The 21606-nt window shown below is 32.8% G+C and overlaps 1 protein-coding gene across 3 annotated transcripts in view; it reads right to left on the reverse strand.

Annotated features, from left to right (window-relative positions):
• Window positions 1-21606, reverse strand: part of LOC140439990 (uncharacterized) — a 66784-nt gene that overhangs the window by 10248 nt on the left and 34930 nt on the right. For all 3 annotated transcript variants that reach the window (XM_072530212.1, XM_072530211.1, XM_072530213.1), the window contains 6 exons: window positions 17619-17954; window positions 13610-13995; window positions 12578-12992; window positions 8571-8774; window positions 8302-8514; window positions 32-370 (listed from right to left, as the gene is read on the reverse strand). In XM_072530212.1, the coding sequence (XP_072386313.1) occupies window positions 32-370; window positions 8302-8514; window positions 8571-8774; window positions 12578-12992; window positions 13610-13995; window positions 17619-17954 (1893 nt within the window). The remainder of the gene's footprint in view (window positions 1-31; window positions 371-8301; window positions 8515-8570; window positions 8775-12577; window positions 12993-13609; window positions 13996-17618; window positions 17955-21606) is intronic.

Genomic DNA, 21606 nt, shown 5'->3' on the forward strand with positions numbered 1-21606 from the left:
ATAATTTATAGTAAAAAATCAATATATTTACCTCTCCTCCACTCCAGATACTTCTCAATCCATTTTCATCCCAATCAGAATCGACCTGCCCCTTATTACTAGAAGACCAATCACTATTACTCCATGCCATATTATTACCATGACATTTTTCGCACGATTTTTCTTCATATTTCCATACAACTTCGCTGAGCATACTTTCAGGACGTTGAATGAGGTTTATAGGGCAAGCTGCAGAGTTATCCTTGTTCGAAGCGGTTGTTGTCGCATTGGCTGTGGTGATGTCAGGGCAGGCACAGTGGTGCTGAGGTTTTTCTAAATGATCATCGTTGTTTGTGGAAGACAGTGGCACTTCACTAACGCTCATTTTATTCTGAAAAATATGCATTTTGTCAAAATAGTGTTGTTGAAGAGTACATACTACTAAAAACATATGTGAAGTTCACTTACAACAAACTTTGCAAATTGTGAGTTTATGACTTTCAGTAATAAATCTGCATATGCATCCAATGATAATTATATTTTAAATTGATATAAATAAACAATTTAATCATTTTTTCTTTGACAACATAAATTATACTCTTTAATATGTCTTCTAACAAACAACTGTATTTATACTATTTTTTTATTTTGTATGTTATGATAATAATTGTGTTATCAGCTGTAGTAATTATGATATGAGATAAACGACACAAGTTTTAACAAGTAAGGATCCTTCAAATTTAGATAACGATGATATACATTTATTTCAAGGGAAACTAGAAAAATAAATGTTATTTCATTATCAAGACAAAGTACGACTAATGTTTTAAGCAATATCTTTTGTTTAAAAAGATGAGATTTATGTACTTATAGTATTAGAATTTTATCCGAATATATATATATATATATATATATATATATATATATATATATATATATATATATATATATATATGTAAAAGATAAAATCTTTTAGCGAAAGCCGCTATCGCTTTATTAAATATATGGCCTAGGAGGACAAATTCGTTAAACGTTCCATTCTCGAATCGGTATCAATAAAGTGTTATGCTGGCCTATCCCAGCCTCATCAGACACTTGGGCTGATACAAATTCAAACTCGGAAAGTCCAACGCATGTCTCCCAAAACTTCAGGATACAGCTTTTACAAAGTAGCCTTTGTAAGCTAACTACTGTTGTAGTGAAGATTTGGGAGACATTCGTTGGACTTTCCGAGTTTGAATTTGTATCAGCCCAAGTGTCTGATGAGGCTGGGATAGGCCGAAATGATCATAACACTTTATTGATACCGATTCGAGAATGGGAAGTTTAACGAATTTGTCCTCCTAGGCCATATATTTGGCCATTTAATTTAATAAAGCGATAGTGGCTTTCGCTAAAAGATTTTATCTTTTACACATTTCGCATAGCACAGAGGATACAGAAAACGATATTGTCATATCGTTTTCGTTCACGGCCGCCAAAGCAGGTAGCGCCTTTGTAAGCTAACTACAGTTGTAGTGAAGTTTTGGGAGACATGCGTTGGACTTTCCGGAGTTTAAATTTGTATCAGCCAAGTGTCTGATGAGGCTGGGATAGGCCGAAATGATCAACACTTTATTGATACCGATTCGAGAATGGGAAGTTTAACGAATTTGTCCTCCTAGGCCATATATTTGGCCATTTAATATATATATATATATATATATATATATATATATATATATATATATATATATATATATATATGATTTACAACTTTTATTACGAATTGGCCACAATTTTAATTTAAAATAAGTTTCCTTTGACGTTTCGATTTCCACTTCGGAAATCGTTTAACATACAAATTTTATTTTGAGAAAAATGTTTTATTTTACTTTTATGATTGTTAAAAAAATGTGCTTGGGGAGTGCCGCCAGAAGTAAAAGCTTCTTATAGCGTGTTATTATGCAGGTGAATGAAATTTTATGTCTGCTTATTACTGAATTAATATTTTTATAATAACACTACACATTTAAGTTCCTTAAAATTAAAAAAAAATTTTCTTTAAAAATTTTGTTTAATATAATTTTGTTAAATATAATCCACCATTTCTACTCATAACTATATAAAACAAAAAAGGAACCACCAGAAGAAATTAAAAACCAACTTAAGGCTAAGATAAAAAATGTCAACTCAGAGCTACAGCCAAAAATAAACAAATCAGAAATAAAGAAGACATTGAAAGAAATAAAAAACAACAAATTGCCTGGAAAAGATGGAATAAATGCAGAGATGCTGGAATATGGTGGAAAAGTGGTAATTAATACTCTACATTCCCTTTTTAACAAGATATTAAAAGAAAAAAGAATCCCAAACAACTGGAAGGAATCCGTAACCATTATCCTACACAAGAAAGGGGATAAAGCAGATATAAAAAACTACCGTCCCATAACACTCCTCAATGTAATTTATAAACTCCTAACAAAAATTTTAACCAATAGATTGACGACAAAATTCGACGGATACCAGTCAAAAGAACAAGCTGGTTTTAGAAAGGGATTCAGCACAAGTGACCATTTACTAAGTATGAAAATACTTATAGAACTAGCAAATGAATACCATATTCCTCTATATATAGCGTTCATAGATTTCGAAAAGGCTTTCGACAGTGTCGAACATTGGGCAGTGAAAAGTTCTTTGATTAACAGCAGAATTGACCACAGATATACGGAACTAATAGCCAATATTATATAAGGAAGCCAAAACAACAATTAAAGTATATGAAGGAACAAAATCAATACAAATAAATACAGGCGTGAGACAGGGTGACACAATATCACCGAAACTTTTCAATCAGGCTCTGGAAGATATTTTTAAAAGATTAGAATGGGAAGATAAAGGTATAAAAAATTGTGGACAACGCTTGAACCATCTAAGGTACGCTGATGACATCGCATTGATAACCAATAAAAAAGAAGAATTATTTGAAATGATGAAAGAACTGGACGTAGAAGCTGAAAAGATAGGCCTTAACATGAATTACAGCAAGTTCAGGATTATAATAATCTGGGTCAAACTATAAAACTTAACAAAGGAAACCAAACAGCAAAGATAAAAAGACTAGTTAGACTGGCATGGGCGGCATTTGGCAAACTAAGCTACATTCTTAAAAACAAAAGATATCCACAGCATCTTAAGACCAAAGTATACAATCAATGCGCACTCCCTGTTCTCACCTATGGTTCCCAAACGTGGACATTTACAAAAGCAAACATGGACAAAATCATAAAAACCCAAAGAGCAATGGAAAGACAAATGTTGCACATAAGACTAATAGATAAAAAGAGAAAAGAGTGGATAAGAGAGAAAACAAAAGTGAGGGATGTTAGACAAGAATTTGCAAAATTGAAATGGAGATTGTGACTGCACACAATATAAGACAAAAAGACCGATGGAACAAAATTCTTATAAGGTGAAGACCGTGGGAATATAAACAAAGCAGAAGAAGGCCCCAAATGAGATGGGCAGATGATATCAAGAAGCACATGGGCTCTAGGTGGATGACTGTAGCGACAGACAGAGAAGAATGGAAAAGGATTGGGGAGGCCTATGTCCTAAGATGGACCGAAGAAGGCTAATTAGATAGATAGGAAGATTTTAGTAATTTTCAAAATTTTTTCAAAAGTTTTGTTTATTTTAATTAATTTTAGTATATTTAATTTTTATAAAATTAATAATTTTATTTAATTATTTATAATTTTAATGTTTTTATTTAATTTTTCATAATTTTTATTATTTATATACAATTAATAGAAAAAAGTTCTACATTCCTAAGGTACCTCCGTTTTGCAAATAACATAAATATATCGACAAATAACGGTTTTTATACAACTAATTCATATTTTACTCTTGCTAATTTTCGATTTCCTTCATTTTATAAACATTTTTACACTTCCCGTAATAAAAGACACAGAAATTTTGCTTTTTTTTTCCATTTTTTAGGATGATAAACCTTTTTTAATAATGAACACTTTGAACTATCTATTCCCAAATTTTCATCCTTGATTTTTTTTGGGTTTTGCTAAAATTTTGTGTTCATTGACCGGGCTATATACTTTACACAAGGCGTTCAGTGTTAATTTAAAAAAAAATATATATTTATTTTTATTAATGTGCCAATAAGTTATCAAAAACTATTTAGTTGAGTACTAAACAATAAAACCACAATAATGGATTAGTATGAAATAAATAACATTACATATAATTTCTTACCAGGAAAAAAATTCAAATTATCACCTTACTGTATTACTTAAAAAACTAATTAAGAGTAATAAAATTCATAAAAACAAATTTATTTAAGTATTTAATTACCGAATATTTAATATAACAATACTAATACACATTATCGTAGACACGAACAGCAAAATATTTCGAATATATTTATGATTCACTGTTGCAAACTCGACAAAACAATTTAGTCTGGGTTGTTTGGTTGATATTGTAACACAGGTAGTACTCTCGCACTTCTCCGTAACTGGTACGCGGTTAAATTCCAAGAAGCACTTTATTTTTAGTTATTTATGGAAAATACTCTTTAGCAAATGGGAACATAAAGTTTATTTGGTATTAAGAGAGAGATGCAGAGAGAAATAAATCACCGTGAAGTGGTCATTCCTCACTAGTACCTGTTTATTAGATTAATTTTTTATTATTAGCATGCGAAATAATTACAGCAAAGAACTAAATAATAAACATATTATTTCAGGTATGAAATTTAAATTTTATTTGGTATGAAAATCCTAGAATTTGAAAATTAAAAGTATCGAATGGGAAACTATTATTCATGATTTGAAATTATCCTTAGAAAACAGGTATTTTTTCACAACAAATCTCCCGGCCGATGAGGATTTTGAGACAATTTGCTCTTCTGAATAAATTGAGCTTCTTGTTCGAACAAGGAAAGACACACAACACAATTCAGGAAATGAACAGACTGAACCTAGAAATATTAGGCATAAGCGAAATGCGCTGGCCTGGTTCCGGTAAAACATTGGTCATGGATAAAACGATATACTACTCCGGAAATGACACCCGAGATCATCTATATGGAGTTGGAATAGTTATCTCCAGGAGAATCCAAGCAGCAGTTGTAAATTTTGTTCCCTTTTCGGATAGAACGCTATTATTACAAATACAGGGTAAGCCAGTGAACATTAACGTAGTACAAGTGTATGCTCCAACTGCAGATAAATCAGAAGCTGAAATAGAACATTTTTATGAACAACTCAAACAACTTCTACAATTTACAAGAAAGGAAAAAATTACTATATTAATGGGTGATTTAAATGCAAATATAGGAAAAGGCTGAGTCGACAATATAATAGGTGATTATGGTTTAGGAATAAGGAATGCTAGAGGCGACAGATTGGCTCAATTTTGTCAAGAAGAAAACCTGGCGATTATGAACACATGGTTTCGATTACCACCCCCTAGACTGTATACCTGGAGGTCACCACAGGATAATGAACAAAATTGCATTAGAGATCAGATCAACTTTATTCTAACCAATCTAAGATTTAGAAATTCCATTGTAAGGGTTAAGACTTTTCCTGGAGTAGGATGTCTCCTCAGACCATAACCTCCTTGTGTCAAAAATGAAACTGAGGGTAAAAAAGATAATAAAATCCAAAAGTTCTAAGGTGAATACTCAGTTATTCAAGATAAATGAAATCTGTGCTGAGGCTTCAACTTGTATCAATCAAGAAATGAAGAAATTAACATCAGAAATGGAAAACACTGAGAATGTGTGGAGCAAAATCAAATATTCTGTTATAAAAACACAGAAAGAAACTCTACAAAAGAAAACAGAAAGCCGAAAACCTTGGATGACTCAAGAAATACTGGAAATCATTGAACAAAGAAGAAAATATAGAAACAAAAACCCAAATAAGTACAGATAAAAACATAAATTAATAAGGAACAAAATAAAAGAGGCTAAGGAAAGGTGGATGATGGAAACATGCATCGAAGTGGAAAAATGGCAGAAAAAGCATGATCATTATAATTTACATAAAAAAGTGAAAGAATTATCTGGAAAATCACGAACAAGTACATCTAACCGATTAATTGACAAAAACAATAAACCTATTAATAACCCAATTGAAATAAAACAAGTATGGACTAAATATATTAAAGATCTTTTCATGGACACAAGAACGGAACCAACACAAATTGATAACGAGGAAGCTCCACATATACAAATCTGGTAAGATGCCTACAGAATGGCTGCTATCGACCTTTGTTCCGCTTCCAAAAACCAAGAACCCCAAACACTGTAATGACTGTAGATTAATCAGCTTAATGTCACACTTATTAAAAACATTTTTAAAGATTATACATGAAAGAATATTCAGAAAGTGCGAAGCGGATATGAGTAATAGACAGTTTGGCTTTCGTAACGGCTTCGGAACAGTGGAAACTCTGTATAGTTTCACAACTCTTGCCCAAAAATAACGAGACCAACAAAAAGATCTTTTCTTTGTGTTTATAGACTATGAGAAAGCTTTCGACAAATATGATATTAACATAGTGAGAAATCTTTATTGGAACCAACAGGCTGTGGTAACATTAGATAGAAATAGCACGGATGTGCAACAGATAAGTAAAGAAGTGAGACGAGACTATGTACTTTCACCATTACTATTTAATATATATTCCGAAGAGTTATTTCCGCAAGCACTTGAAAACTGTACAGAAGGGATCAAGATAAATGGTGAAAATATAAATAACATCCGTTATGCTGACGATACAGTGATTATCGCTTAAACTGAGACAGACCTGCAGACGTTAGTAAACACAATTTGTGATATTGGGAAACAGTTTGGTTTAACAATAAACATAAAGAAAACAAAAACCATGGTTATCAGTAAGAGGGGCAAAGTGATCACAAGGATCCAGATAAAAAATGGAGATGTTAAGCAAGTGGACAGAATGAAATACTTCGGAGTCTGGATTACGGAAGATCTGAATCCGAAATCGGAAATTCGCTCAAGAATAGAGCAATCAAGAGCAGCCTTTTTGAAGATGAGGAAATTTCCGAGTAACCAAAGACTCAATCCGCAAATCCGATATCGGATGGTAAAATGTTATATCCACTCTATTCTTCTTTATGGTGTCGAAGCCTGGACTGTTAATGTTGACTTAATGAGAAAACTGGAAGCTTTTGAGATGTGGCTTTTTAGGAGAATTTTGAAGATACCATGGACCAATCATATTACGAACGAAATGGTGTGGCACAGAATGGGAAGGGACAGAGAACTTTTGACCACCATTAAAAGGCGAAAAACAGCATATTTGGGGCACATACTTAGAAATGATAAGTACGAGTTGTTGCAGCTGATTATGAAGGGTAAAATCGAGGGAAAAAGGGGTGCTGGTAGACGAAAAACATCCTGGCTGAAAAACATTTGCGACTAGACCAGGTTAAACACACAGACGCTCTTAAGAAAAGAAGAAGTTAGAGACGAATTTGCAATGGTCAGCCAACTTTCATTAGTGGAGACGGCACTAAAAGAATTTTGCAATATTTAATATAATAACTTTGTACATAACAGCTTTCTGGGATAAACAATTTTAATTTTGCAATAACTGTTAAGTGAAGGTTCTTGAAGAAATTTGTATAGCTGAAGATATGTGATATTGTCCCTATTATCACGCGAAATTAAAGTCTTTTGTGCATTTTTAGAAAAATTATTACGTTTCAAAAATTGACTTTTGAAGCTATTTTTGCAATAATTAATCAACAAATTAACAAAAATAACTTTACAAACCCTCATTTTAATGGATTTTCTATGCTTTTTCAGTAAAATTGTGTCACTTTTCCATAGTGACTGATATTGTTTATAGTTATAGTTTATGTTTGTGATATAGATCTTATATTGTTTATAAGTAAAAAATGACGTTTAATATTTTGTATATTTTATTTATTACATATTGTTATCACCAAATTTATCAAAAGCCGTTGCTAGACATCTGTATCAAAGAGTGTCATGAAAAAGCTATTTATTAGCTTTCTTTCTTTCTTTATTTTCATTTAATTTCTCTGGTCTAAAAGAATCATTTACAATAAGCGTTTACAATGTATGTCAATAAGAATAAAATATTTTTAAAATGTTAAATTAATTAAGATTTCTTAAAGATTTGCTATTTCATGCTTATAAATCTTATTTTGTACATATTTTTAAAATAAATGAACTACGAAATTAATTATTATTTTATTAAAACACCCTCAAAACACAATATGGTCAACAAGTAATGTCTTTCTAGCGTCAAAATGTCACTCACCTCAATTTTAGTATATCCTTCAACCTCATTATCCGATTCCCAATCATCCGTTTGGCAAGCCTTGTCGTTTTCGTTAATACTAAATTTAAGAATGAATTCCACTGGATCCGTAAGAATAGGCTTCCCAGGCATTTTATATTCATAATATTTTTTAGTTTGACCAAATTCCGTTTCAAGCCACATTGTACCACTTTCACTTCTTTTGTAATCAACCTACAAACATTTGGAAAATTTATTAAACAGTTTTGAATATTAGACTCATATAATACCTTATCAAGATTATTGGAAATTATGAATGTTGCACCATCGGCGTATTTCGATTGATGTCGAACCTCATCTTTTTCACAAATAGGCTTGAAATGGGAACGTTCTGATGTTAACAAATCCTCCTTATCTGAGTTCTCGATATAATCCTTGTCAGCCTTGAAGTTAAAGGTATTCACCGATTTTCCAAAAGGGTTAAAGGCTTTTGGCTAAAACAGATACATTATATTATTTATCATGCATTTACACATTTTCTATGCATGAAATGAGACATTTTAGTATTAAACATTTTAGTATGAAGTGAAGATTTATGAGCTTTTACAAAAGTTTATGGATGGAACAAACTAGTTTGCCCAAAGCTAAGCTCGATGAAGTAATTTCTAGTATATATTATTTATGTTTCTGGACCAGATTTTGCACAATTAATATATTAATGTACACTATAAATAATGTAATAATATTTCTAACAACATTTACTGTTCAACGCTACTCACAAATAAACACACTCGTAATACTGATAGGATCTATTTTAAAATAATATTCTCTAGAACTTTAATAAAACTGTAGAAAATTGTTTTTTCTACAATAGTTTGTTCATTAAATAAACAATAAGAATTATAATATTTTAATTTCCCATCTCACTAAGTCTCCTGTACCAGTCAGTTTTTTTTACATACGAACTATTCGAACCTAACCCCCCTAAAACAAATCATCGCAAGCTTCTTAACTAGAAGCAGAGGCAGTAACCCTTTCTCTTTCGTTTCTCTAGACGCAGATTTTAAGTTCCAATTGTATTTTGATTAAATATATAATGTAATAAATTCAGTGCTGGTGCACCAAATATGTAAGTACCTGAAATAATTGCTGAATACAGAAGAAATCAACAATTTTTTTGTGCTCATCAATCGTAATTGCCGGTTTTGATAAATTACATGACTACCGGTCATACAACTAAACTTTATTCATCATCATCATTAGGCTCTACCCACTCTATGTGAGTCTTGACCGCGTTTACTATTTCCCTCCATTGTTGTCGGTCCTGAGCAGCTATTTCCCATTTTGCGTAGATCACTGGCTACTGCGACCTTCCATCTCTTTCTTGGGCGACCAACTGACCTTCTGCCATCGGGCCTTTCTCAGAATGTGGCGTTCAGGAGTCTTTCGTCATTCGACCTTAGTACGTGGCCTGCCCATCTTATTCGGTTTGCTTTAATGCTGCGTACTATGTTTTCATCTCCATATACTGTCTGAAGTTCATCATTGTGTCTTCTTCTCCATTCTCCTGTTGTCTCTTCTCTGCAAGGCCCATAAATAGCCCGCAGTATCTTTCTTTCCAGTACCAGTAATTTTGTCGTTTCCCGCTGGTTCAGAGTCCATGTCACGCTTCCATACGTTATTGTGGGACGAATTATTGTCTTGTACACTCTTATTTTTGCTGGTATTGAGAGTATTTTTGATTTAAGTATGGTCATTAATGACTAATATGCCCTGTTTCCTGCAATGATCCTGGCTGCCACGTCCTTGTCATATTTATTTTCAGATGTTATGATCGCTCCCAGGTACTTCAATTCTTTGACGTCTTCAAAGTTGTATTCATTGATTGTTACGTTTTGTCCAACCCTTGGTCTTGGGTTCTTCGTAACCACCATGTACTTGGTCTTGTCCTCATTGACCTTCAGGCCAACTTCCTTGGCTGAGTTTTCGAATAGGGTGAAAACTTCTTTTGCATCTCTGGTGGATTGTGCAATTGTGTCCACGCCATTCGCAAACGCCAATAGTATTTTTGATCCTTGGGCGGCAAATCCGTTTGTCAGTTGTGGTTGAGCTTTCCTTACCGCATGTTCCAGTGCAAAATTAAATAGCAGGGGGGCGAGAGAATCTCCTTGTCTAAGCCCGGTGCCAATGCCAACTTTATTGGTCTACATATCTCATTTGTTTAGTTTTAAGGAAATTTAATATGAAGATTTGTGCATTTTATTAACATTTAAATGGGTGATTTTATGATTTTCATACTGCGTTCTAATTAAGTAAATCATAAAATAAATATATATCAACTGTAAGTCGTATCTTAATTATCCTATTAGCAATTCCGTACACCATTACTAATCTACAATTTTGCGATCAATTGGTCGCTGTTCCTTCGAGATTTATGATTTATTTTTTATCTACCAAATGTAGGACGGTGAGAACATAGTTTTGCAAATATATTTTTTAAAAGATTGAACCAGCTATCTCGCCCCTTCCCCTAAAAATACTAATGCGGATTTTTTTTTCATCCCATTTATTTACAAATTGTAATAATGATTACAATCGGTAAATTGTTTAATTAAATTACAGGAGACTTGCAAGAGTTTAGTGACAATAACCCATTACATCATATTTTTAGTAACACAATTATTTGTAACTCTCTAAATAAATGTGTATAATAAATTAAAAAGATTTTGAAAATTAAAAATTTTGTTGGTAGATCGCTTGGAGTGTGGTGCTTTAGTCTTCTGTTTGCCTGGGGCCTTATAAGGTTCTTCTCTAACCTGTTGGGGTGGTTTTGCAGTCGTCAGTCGTATTTTTGGGAGTACCTGGCAATTTCTTGTTTGAAAGTTCTCATTTGAAGATCACGATTAATGTATTCATTACAAATCATCTTAATGCCCCAACCAGGCAAGCCTGTAGAAGAAGTTAAGTCCTATAGACCCATCAGTCTACTTTCAGTGATTTCAAAGGTTTTTGAAAAACTACTAATAGACAGATTACAGCCCATCCTCGTGGAAAGCAGCTAATATCCAACCACCAGTTTGGTTTTAGACAACAACATGCTACTACCATGCAAAATCTGCAATTCCATAAATAAAGCCTTAGAAGAGAAAAAAAATACAGTTCTGCAGCATTTTTGGATGTCTCGTAGGCTTTTGATAAAGTCTGGCACACTAGTCTGCTATACAAAATAAGACAAGTCCTTCCTCTCAACTTCTTTCTAATCCTCAAGTTTTATCTTTCCGACTGCCATTTCCTTGTAAAAGTAAAGGATCAGTACACTAACTTACATCCAATTAACGCTGAAGTACCTCAGGGTAGTGTCCTTGGACCTGTTCTCTACTACTCTATACAGCAGATCGTCCTACAAGTCAAACCATCATCACAGCCATATATGCAGACGACACAGCAATCCTTGCGGCTCACTCAAACCAGTACATCGCCTCGCAACTGCGCCAGAGCAATCTCGATATAATAAAGACTTGATTACAAACATGGCGAATTAAAGTAAACGAAAGCATGTCAGTACATATAACGTTCACTAATGGAAAAGGTACATGTCCAAACGTCTTATTAAAAAAAATAGGAGGATTAAATCAGAAATAATTTCTATACGACCCGATCTATACAGCAAACAGATAGGTAAGGATATGAAATTTATTCGTTTAGAAACATTCCATCAAAGTTTACGTAATATGTGGTTTCTAATTTTCTCTGAGCAGAAAGCAAAAATTGTTGGTTTAAAAGTTCTCACATGCATAAATTACACTGAACTCGAATCATTCATTAGCTTATCTGTATATCATGCATTTTTGGATAGAGGAACTCTATCAAAAAATGCTGACTAGAGAACTGGGCAAATTTATTTTTATTTTGATTCACTCATCTCGGTGGCTCAGCAGAATGAGATACACTTTGCTATCAATAGTTAGTGGATTCATAGATCAAGTCAAGAGCTATCCAGAAAAATAAGAAATTTAAATGTATCAGACTTTGCATTGAAATTCGTGAGTGGATTGATTAAGGCAGCAATGATGAGTATGGTAAAGGTATACCATAGTATGGAAAACAATATAGACCCTATTTAAGTTCCCATTTACGTAAAAAACATTAATCACGGATTTTTGTTCTTCGATCCGATGTAAATTGTGCGAAATACTCAATCGTCCCGCTTCTTTTGTTCTATATACATTATACAGAATACATTAAAGACCAAATAATACTTATAATAATAATTATACACATATATTCACTCATTTACCTGGGATGCAGATCTTGGTGTTACTTCTCGAAAGCCACTTTTCTCCTTATTGTGATTTAACTTCATCAAACTGAAAGCCAACAATTTTTCCGTTTCGTATATTTCCTTTTCAGCGTCCACATTTCTTCCCTCTCCAACGCTCCAATTACCAGGAAGGCTATGGAAATCATTGGAGAAATATTTATGTCTAAATTCCTTGTTGGTTTCGAATAGAGCGTTGGTCTCGTTTTCAACCATAGAATTAGCTGGCGGCCAATCATCAAACGAGGAATTGACAGATGGATTGTCAATAGAGATTGCGCTGAATTTGAAGTCTAGAGTAAGTTCTGTATTATTGGCGACATTCTGTGAGGCATCGATGGTTGAGTTGAAATTATTGTCAAAAGTTACATCTTGATCAGTTGACCATATGGAGCTAAAATATTTATAAGATATCGTTAATATTTGCAATTAAAAAATGCGTATTTTATTTCTAGTAAACGTTTATTTACTATGATATGCATTAGCATGATTTCTCGATGAGGAAACAAACCAAACTGTTAGAGGAAATGTTCTCGGGTGGACTGCTAAGCAGATTGTTAATTTGATAATTTTAGAATAAAAAAAAAGAGATGGAAATTTTGAATTAAAAATTTATTTATATATTCATTATATCGAATATTAGCTTTAACTAGCAAGAATAGCTAATTGTTCTAAAAACTAATACACCTTGTGATTTGTTGTGAATAAAGAGGATGTTTTTCAGGCATAATTTTAAATAATGATAATAGAAAAATGAGGATTACAGTCAGTGAATTAGTCTTTCTTATTTTTCAAATATTTCTAAAGTATTTCTAGATCATCTTGTACAAATTCTGACTGGATATTTTTTAAAACAAATATTTTATTTCACTACTTGTTCGGTACATCGAACTGTACAACTCTTACGTTGTTCTAACTTATGATCAGATAGCAAATCAACTAACAATACCTTATGTGTGAAATGATATATTCATAAGAATTTAGTAAAGTAATAATATTAAGTAAGATTACCTCATAATGTTCGTCCCGTATGGGATAAATCTTCGCTTCCCAGTATCTCTCATGTTTGCGATATTCATCATCTCAACTGTGTCATCACTTGGCCTCGGAGAATCCAGCAAATCTATGATGTCAACAGGCAAATCCTCATACATATTAACTTCATCTTCATTGTCCCAAATGTTTCTGTTAATTTCTACACACTGATCGAAAGATTCCTCCATGTCGGACTGATCCTCTTTTCGTTTATTATTAGCGAACTTTTTATTGTTGGCGGGGAAGAAGCTCAGGTCCCAGCTATTGAAAGTGGCGTTGTTGCGCAAGTTGTTCTTATTGCGAGCTAAACAGTTGAGACGTTGTTTAGTTTGGTTGCGAGCTTTCATTGTATCGTGACTTTCCTGGAACAAAATTAAAATTCTTAAGCATTTATAATCTTTAATTTCTATAAGGTGTATTTTATGGATGTAATACGAAAATTTTCATATTTTGTTATTTAATTACTATGAAGTATCAACATTTTAATCTGTAAATTTACAGGATTAGTATGCCAAATAAAAAAATGCAGGAGAGAACAATTTAGGCCTATAATTACAGTTGCGTTGAATCATTTATAAAACAATGTTCACTACTATAAAAGTGAATTAACTCGAATAATTTTTAATATAATTCCATATAGAGCATTATTTGTGTACTCTAGGAACTGAAGCTATTAAATATTCCTTAGAGTGAGTCACACAGCACTTTCACAGCAAGATAAATCCCTGTTACTGATGCTCTTGTTAGAAAAGCATCAGCTACAGAATACTTCGGTCCAGAGCCTGCAGTGGGAGTGCCAACTGGGAAAATACACCCGGTCAAGCACATGGTAAAATGTTTATTGACACGCGTATGTCAAGGGACACCTGCACATAATGAGGTTGTTTCATGGAGACTTTAGCTGTAGACTCTGTAGCAGAGGACCTGAAACATTCAACCATATTTTGCATGATTGCAAGGTATTAAATCTGGCAAACACTTTTCGGCGACTATCGAGTGAGTCCAAAAACATATGGTACCTCTCCTCTAGACATATACAAGCTGGTACATAGTTCCATGTTCCAGTTCAGTCATTCATTTCACCCATTGGGTATCATGAATGACTGAAAGATCTGCTTAGGTTCTATCAGGAGATGGCATGCTGGACTTTTACCGGCTAAAAACCTTCGGGAGCCATTAATGTAGGGATGAAGTCACGATATATTCATACTATGCAAATTTGATGGTAAACTTCCCACTATCATTTCTTAAAGTGTCTTCTGCATCTTTTTTTTAGTTATCTTCGGTATGCACTGGTACCCTCGTTGCCAGTTTTGCATACTCTTTAGCATGTAATTTATCATCATCTAGATGGGAGCCTTCTGTTTCAATAATAAAATGCTTTCTGTCTTATCTGTCGCATTCAAAAATCGCGTGTCTTCTGACTATCTTCAGCGTCACAATAATGGCAGTTTGGACTTTAAGTTTGAATGGAAGATGTACAATATGCCAACTGGCTGAAGTACGACCGATTTTTACAACAAACGACGGTTTCCAAAAAAGGCAAATCCCTGTGCTTAATATGTACTATTTTATATAAAAAATGCAGCGAGAAATGACTGAAACTAAGAAATTAAAGTATCCAAAGGAGGTACATCTACGAAAAGCAAATTCAGCAAGAAAAATCTGCAGGCGAATTCTATAAATTGAGTATTTCAGTGGCATCATATAAAAGAAATTGTTATACAATCGAATACCTTGTTTTAATAATAATTCGGGGTATATCCGTCACTGGAATGATGGTGGAAGATGTTTTTAAGATAGTGCGGCAAGTGTTATCAAACATTTAAAAACTGTGCGCGGTATACACTGAAAATCGGTCAAAATGCATGTATGGAAGTCTAAGCAATATATATTTCCAGTTTTTCTAGCGTTGACACGCATTTCCGGTAAGAATTAATGGAATGAGTAACACCAAGGCGTAAGTCTTCCATCTCTTATCGTACTGCTCTTCCAAATGTCGATCCGATACACCGGTGTATTCCGATTTGGTAGTACTAGTGGAATTAACAAGCACTGAGGAGAATCAAGATGACCATTCTGATGAAAGCGAAAATGATAATAATATGAACTGAAATTGTTCTAATTTGAATTATAAAAATTTTCTCACGGGTCCATTGAATTTCGTTTTAATTTTTCGCTATTTTTTATAAACTTAATGAAATAATTGTAAAACATGAATAATCATTTAGTTCGTGTTTCTTACCGTCAAGTATAGACGACGAGCAGATAATTTTGTTCTATATCTTGTGCACAAAGTTCAAAGATAACAATTTCTCGAAACTATTCATGGGTGTCAAAGTACTACAAATAAGAGCGCTGCAGGCATTTGCTGCGACATTACATTTTTCTAAATATAGGATAATTTCTGTAACTATATACGTCCAGAATCGTTAATGCTGCCTTGCTGAGATTACAGTTGGCCCCAGAAGAAATTTATTCATATGTGAGGAATGCGAGTTTTCTTTTGGTTGCAATTTCTGACATGTTTCCCACTTCATTCTTTTTCATCTTACACTTTCTACCTCTGTTTCTTATTCCTATCTTCCTTATGTCTTATTCTATTCTATTGCATCTTAGGTTTATTGCTTATTAACTTTCTTTCTCGTTTTTTTTGTTGTTATACCAATTCGCCGCAGAAATGGTGGTTTTTGAAGCAAACGTTAAAATGTCTTATTGCCCTCATTTACATTTTTTTCTTTGTTTAGACTTATCTTTATCTCTTAATATATTTATACTCAATTGAAAAGCAGCATTGATGTGGATAGTACTCGGGTCTCGAAGTCTTCCATAAAGATATAGTGGGGAGCCGATTGGGGCACCATTTATTTGTCTGTAGAATTCATTTTGGAAGATGAAATAAGTGTTAGACATACAATGTTTAATGAGAGATAAGTGGTCTTGTTGGATACTGTATCTAGTTTTCGGAATGTTTAGAGTTTCGTCTCTAAATTATGACAATTCAATTCAAATATTGTCAAACATCTTACATCAATATGATCAAATGCAACACGACATACATATTCTTGCACTACGTGTGGCCTGCCTTTTAGGGGTGGTCCGAAAAATGTATATTTTTGCAAAATTTTAGAGTACGTTTAATTCGTAGAACAATTTTAACATTTGTTTTTAATACAGATTTCAGTCCCCTACAATTATCTCATGACTTGATATTAAAACTTAATAAAAAAAAATCGGTTGCCTGTAAAGTCGGTTTTACGGGCGAAGATTTTACGTGACAACGTCTTTTTCTCGGTAGAATATTTATTGATATGAATATTATTAAATTGCACAATAGGAACAAGGAATTGAATGAAAATAAGAATTGCACAAATTTTAACTATAGAAATATATTTTGTTTACTAAAACATTGTACATGTAAACTTAAACTTAACTAATTTCTATTTGAGTGATTTTGTTGAGGATAGGACGATGATAGGAGAAATATGAAATGAAAGGAAGTGTTTCTGCTGTAATGTGTCTTAAACGCCAAGAACGCTCGAGAAAGACAGAGACACAAGCACGGAAGCACGCACCGATTCAACGCGCCTAATTCTCTAGTGCTGCGCGCGCAGCGGACCGATCATGTTTGAGTGGGAGAGAGACGCAAGGCATTCGCCGGTCCGGCGGGCCTCTCTCTCGTTCGGTGACTCACTGTAACAGACGTGAGCGGGCGTTACACTTTTTCATGAATGACTCCGAGCCACAACCTAATTTAAGACGTTGTCACGTCAAAATGTTTCTAATGACTTCTACTGAATTAATTCTACTGACGGGACTGAATTTTAATCTGAATGTGAATGAAGCTTGACAAGATTTTTTGTCTCATTATATGTACAATTCAATATAAGTAAAATTTTAGTAAATATTTATTATATTATAAAAAGAATTAAGTATGTGTTTAAACCTAGGAGTATATTAAAATCAGTGAAAATGTGTAACTTACTTTGGCATGGGACCTGTTTCCGTTGCCGATTTTACAATTCTTCCTGGTCGATTTCTTCTTGATTGGAGAAGTAACCAACGGAGATGAGGAGGAGGTGACGTTTCTCCACTTGGGTATCAACGACAACAATTTAGATTCTTCGGAGGGTGATTGCGGACAAAGAGGGGGGAAAGCAGCGTAATACTTTTCGGCCAGTTCTTGAGGTGTGATCTTCTTAGATTCGTAGACAGTTTCTGCTATAACTTCTGACGAGTTAAAGTGGGGAAACGTGGTTTCGCTATTGACTTCCTTCAGTTTTTCACAAAGTTCGTCAACCAGAGACTCTATTTCGCAGTTCTGAGAAAAATCGACATAGTTAAAAATCCGCCAAAAATATTACTCGAGATTATTGTTAGTTAAAGTATGCAGTTAGTTATAATACCATAACACAATCATGTTCTATTTTTTATTTGGTATGTAAAAAGGCTTAAACGATGTATTAGAAACATTATTACATAGCTAAAAGTGATCATTTAATGAACTCAGTTGAGTTAACTAGCAGTTATGTTGGTATTAGTTATTAATTTATTATACAACGATGATGTTAGAAAGCGAGGAACTTACAATCAATACCAACTGAAAATTACCGTTAGAGAAACTCGTTGAGTCTTTCCCATTTCATGTCATCATGAACGAAATAACAAGAAAACTGTAAAATGAAAGGATATAAAACATGGAAAAACGAGATTAACATTTTATGTTGACTTTTACAACAATGTATCCTGTGAGAAACAAACTTACAGTAGATGGACTCATAATGATTAAGTAAGTAATGAAATTGAAATATTTAAGTATATAAATATCAGGTTTTGGTAATGTTACTCAAGTTACCTCAAGAATGGTTGCTGTCTACGTTTGTCACCATACCGAAGAAAACTAAGGCAATGCAATATTCAGATCATCGAACAATCTCCTTGATGAGTCATCTGCTTAAAATATTTCTTAGAGTCATCCACAACCGAATCTATCAAGTTAGATATCGATATTAACGATACACAGATGGGATTCAAAAAAGGATTAGATACAAGAGAAGCTCTCTTTGCCTTAAACGTCCTAACACAGAGATGTCTAGATGTTAACCAAGAGACGCCTGCTTTATAGACTTTGAAAAGGCCTTTGACAAAGTACGCCACAATAAACTCAAAGAAATCCTGGAGGGTAAAAACATCGACATCAGAGACATACAAATAATATTAAATCTGTAGTGGAATCAGCGAGCTAATATAAAAATAGAAGACCAAACATCGGACGGAATAGAAATACGTGGAGGAGTGCGACGGGGTTGTATATTGTCACCGCTCTTGTTTAATATCTACAGCGAACAAATATGCCAAGAAGCTCTCTCACATGCAAACGAAGGGATAATAGTCAATGGAGAAGTTACCAATAACATTCGATATGCTGACGATACTGTGATAACGGCAAGAACAGCGGAAGATCTACAACATCTAGTTGAAAGTATGAATGAGGTATGTAATAACTACGGCATAAAGGATGAATGTCAAAAAAACCAAATATATGACCTTCAGTAAGAATCCAATACATGACACTAGTATCGCAATAAACGGTACCCAACTCGAAAAAGTAAGCGAATACAAATACTTGGGAACCCTCATCAATGAAACAGGCGACCAAAATCACGAGATAAAAACATTAGTGTTATATTTATAATCTTCTTCTTCATGTGCCGAGCTCGATTATCGAAGGTTGGCTATCAAATTGGCTATAGTAATTTTGTTGACGGCAGCTCGGAAAAGAGATGCAGAGGATCTGTTAAACCAATCTCTCAGGTTTCTAAGCCATGACGTTCTTCTTCGACCTGGCCCTCTTCTTCCGTCTACCTTGCCTTGTATTATTAATAGAGTATATTATACCTCTCTGGGTAGCGCATAACATGTCCAAAATATTCATGTTTGCGATTTTTAACTGTTTTGACGACTTCCGTAACTTTATATTTATTTTTATATACTATATATATTTTAAAATCATTAAAACTCTTAATGCTTATCATTGCATTCCTAAAAGTTGCCTTATTTTATAAAAAAACGTCATACATTCTTAATTTTAATAATGCATATTTCATTATTTTAGATTTTCATGGATCTTCTACTTCTGAGAAATATTGCAGAAATGGTAGAGTTTACACTTTATTATTTACAGATGGTACTTTAAGGCAGAGTATTTTAGAAGGTATGGAACTTAAAACAAACCATTACTAATGAATATAGAGGTATACTTCATTCACAATTATAAGAACTGACTTATGCAGAATTTAAAAGTATCCCGCTGATAAAGTCGAAGCCATAAAGGGATTTGCCTCTTCAGATAAATAGTAAAAAGGGCCGGCTTAACGAATTTTATATTTTATTTGTCATTTACATTACATATTTAATTTAAATAAATATCTAGATAATTAAGGGAAAAAATACATAAACTGATGGAGTATTAGAATTAATTAATTATTATATTTCCTGTCTCGATTCTTTATTAAATATATCCAAATTTTGAAAGTCATAAACAATTTTTGTTTTGTTAAAAAAATTGCAAGTGAAATAATAAAATGGTGAAGTGAAAATTAAAATGAATTAATGTAGATATATACATATAGCTAAATATGATTATATTTTATACTTCATGTAAGGAAAGAAGTGTTTTAATTGTTAGTAAGGTATAAAGTATGTCTGAAAAAGTTGGCAACAAATGGGAAATTTCTTTATTATTAATTTCATGAAAAAAACTATTCTTCATAAACATTTCTGCATTTCATAGAAATCAATAATCAATAATCAAATTTATAAAAGTTTGAGTGGTATACACCGAAAATCAAAAATATTTATTTATGCTTAAAAGTGAAGTGCTTTTAAATTTAGGTGCAGCATAAAATGTTATTTTAATTTGGTTGTAGGATTTAAAAATTATTTTTAAATTTAGATTCATGGCCTTTTAATGATGTATCAGTAGGTGCATTAATTTTTAATTTTATTTCTAATTTACCTTATTCAATATACAAAATCAACAAATGCAAAAGTATTTTTTTATTTACTTTTTACTTTAAATGTATTATTTAATTATTAGAAGGCCATGAATCTAAACTTGGACATAATTTTTAATAGCTACAAACATTTTAAAATTACATTTTCTTGCATATCTAAATTTAAAATCACTTTCCTCTTCAGTATTAATTAATAATTTTGATTTTTCCTATCTACCACTTAATATTTTATAAAATTATCTGTTAATGATTTCTATGTGATGCATAACCTTTAATGAAGAATAATTTTTATTCGTAAAATTATTAATAAAGAATATTTCCCATTTTTTGCCAACTTTTTCAGACATGAAACGGAAAACTTAACTTAACGAGTAAATCGGTACTCACCGAAGGGACCTCAGACGTTAAGATACAATTAGCGTCTCTTTGTAAAGACAATGAAGTCGACTTTACTAAAGTTACAAGACATTTACTTAACACAGACACTACACAGTACTCCCCTGAGTTGGTAATAAGTTATAGTCTAAAAAAATCATTATGAAATTGACTGGCCAGTGTGAAAACTAGTGCCAATAAAACACGAAACACACACAAAACATTTTCTTCGTTGAGAATAATGATTAATAACAATAATTATGGGAAATTTGTATGTTTATAAAAAGAGTTTTTTGACATTATGTTTGAATGATAATATTTGATCTGATTATATATACCTATATACAATTGTGCTATGCTTGGCTATTATGCCGGTCCTGGCAGCTTTGGTAGCTGTGATAATTATACAACAATAGAGTATTTACAAGGGATTATTCAGTTTTACAGCTGTTATTAAAATAACTTTTATAATGAGACACTAAATTTCTGGATACAGTATATCTATATTTTTGTATATCAAAAGAAAGATCTCCAACACGATGGGAAGATTAAATGAAGATTGGTGGAAAAATCCCTTCATGA

This window comes from Diabrotica undecimpunctata, chromosome 4 (genome assembly GCF_040954645.1).
Source record: "Diabrotica undecimpunctata isolate CICGRU chromosome 4, icDiaUnde3, whole genome shotgun sequence".
Classification (NCBI taxonomy): Eukaryota; Metazoa; Arthropoda; class Insecta; order Coleoptera; family Chrysomelidae; genus Diabrotica; species Diabrotica undecimpunctata.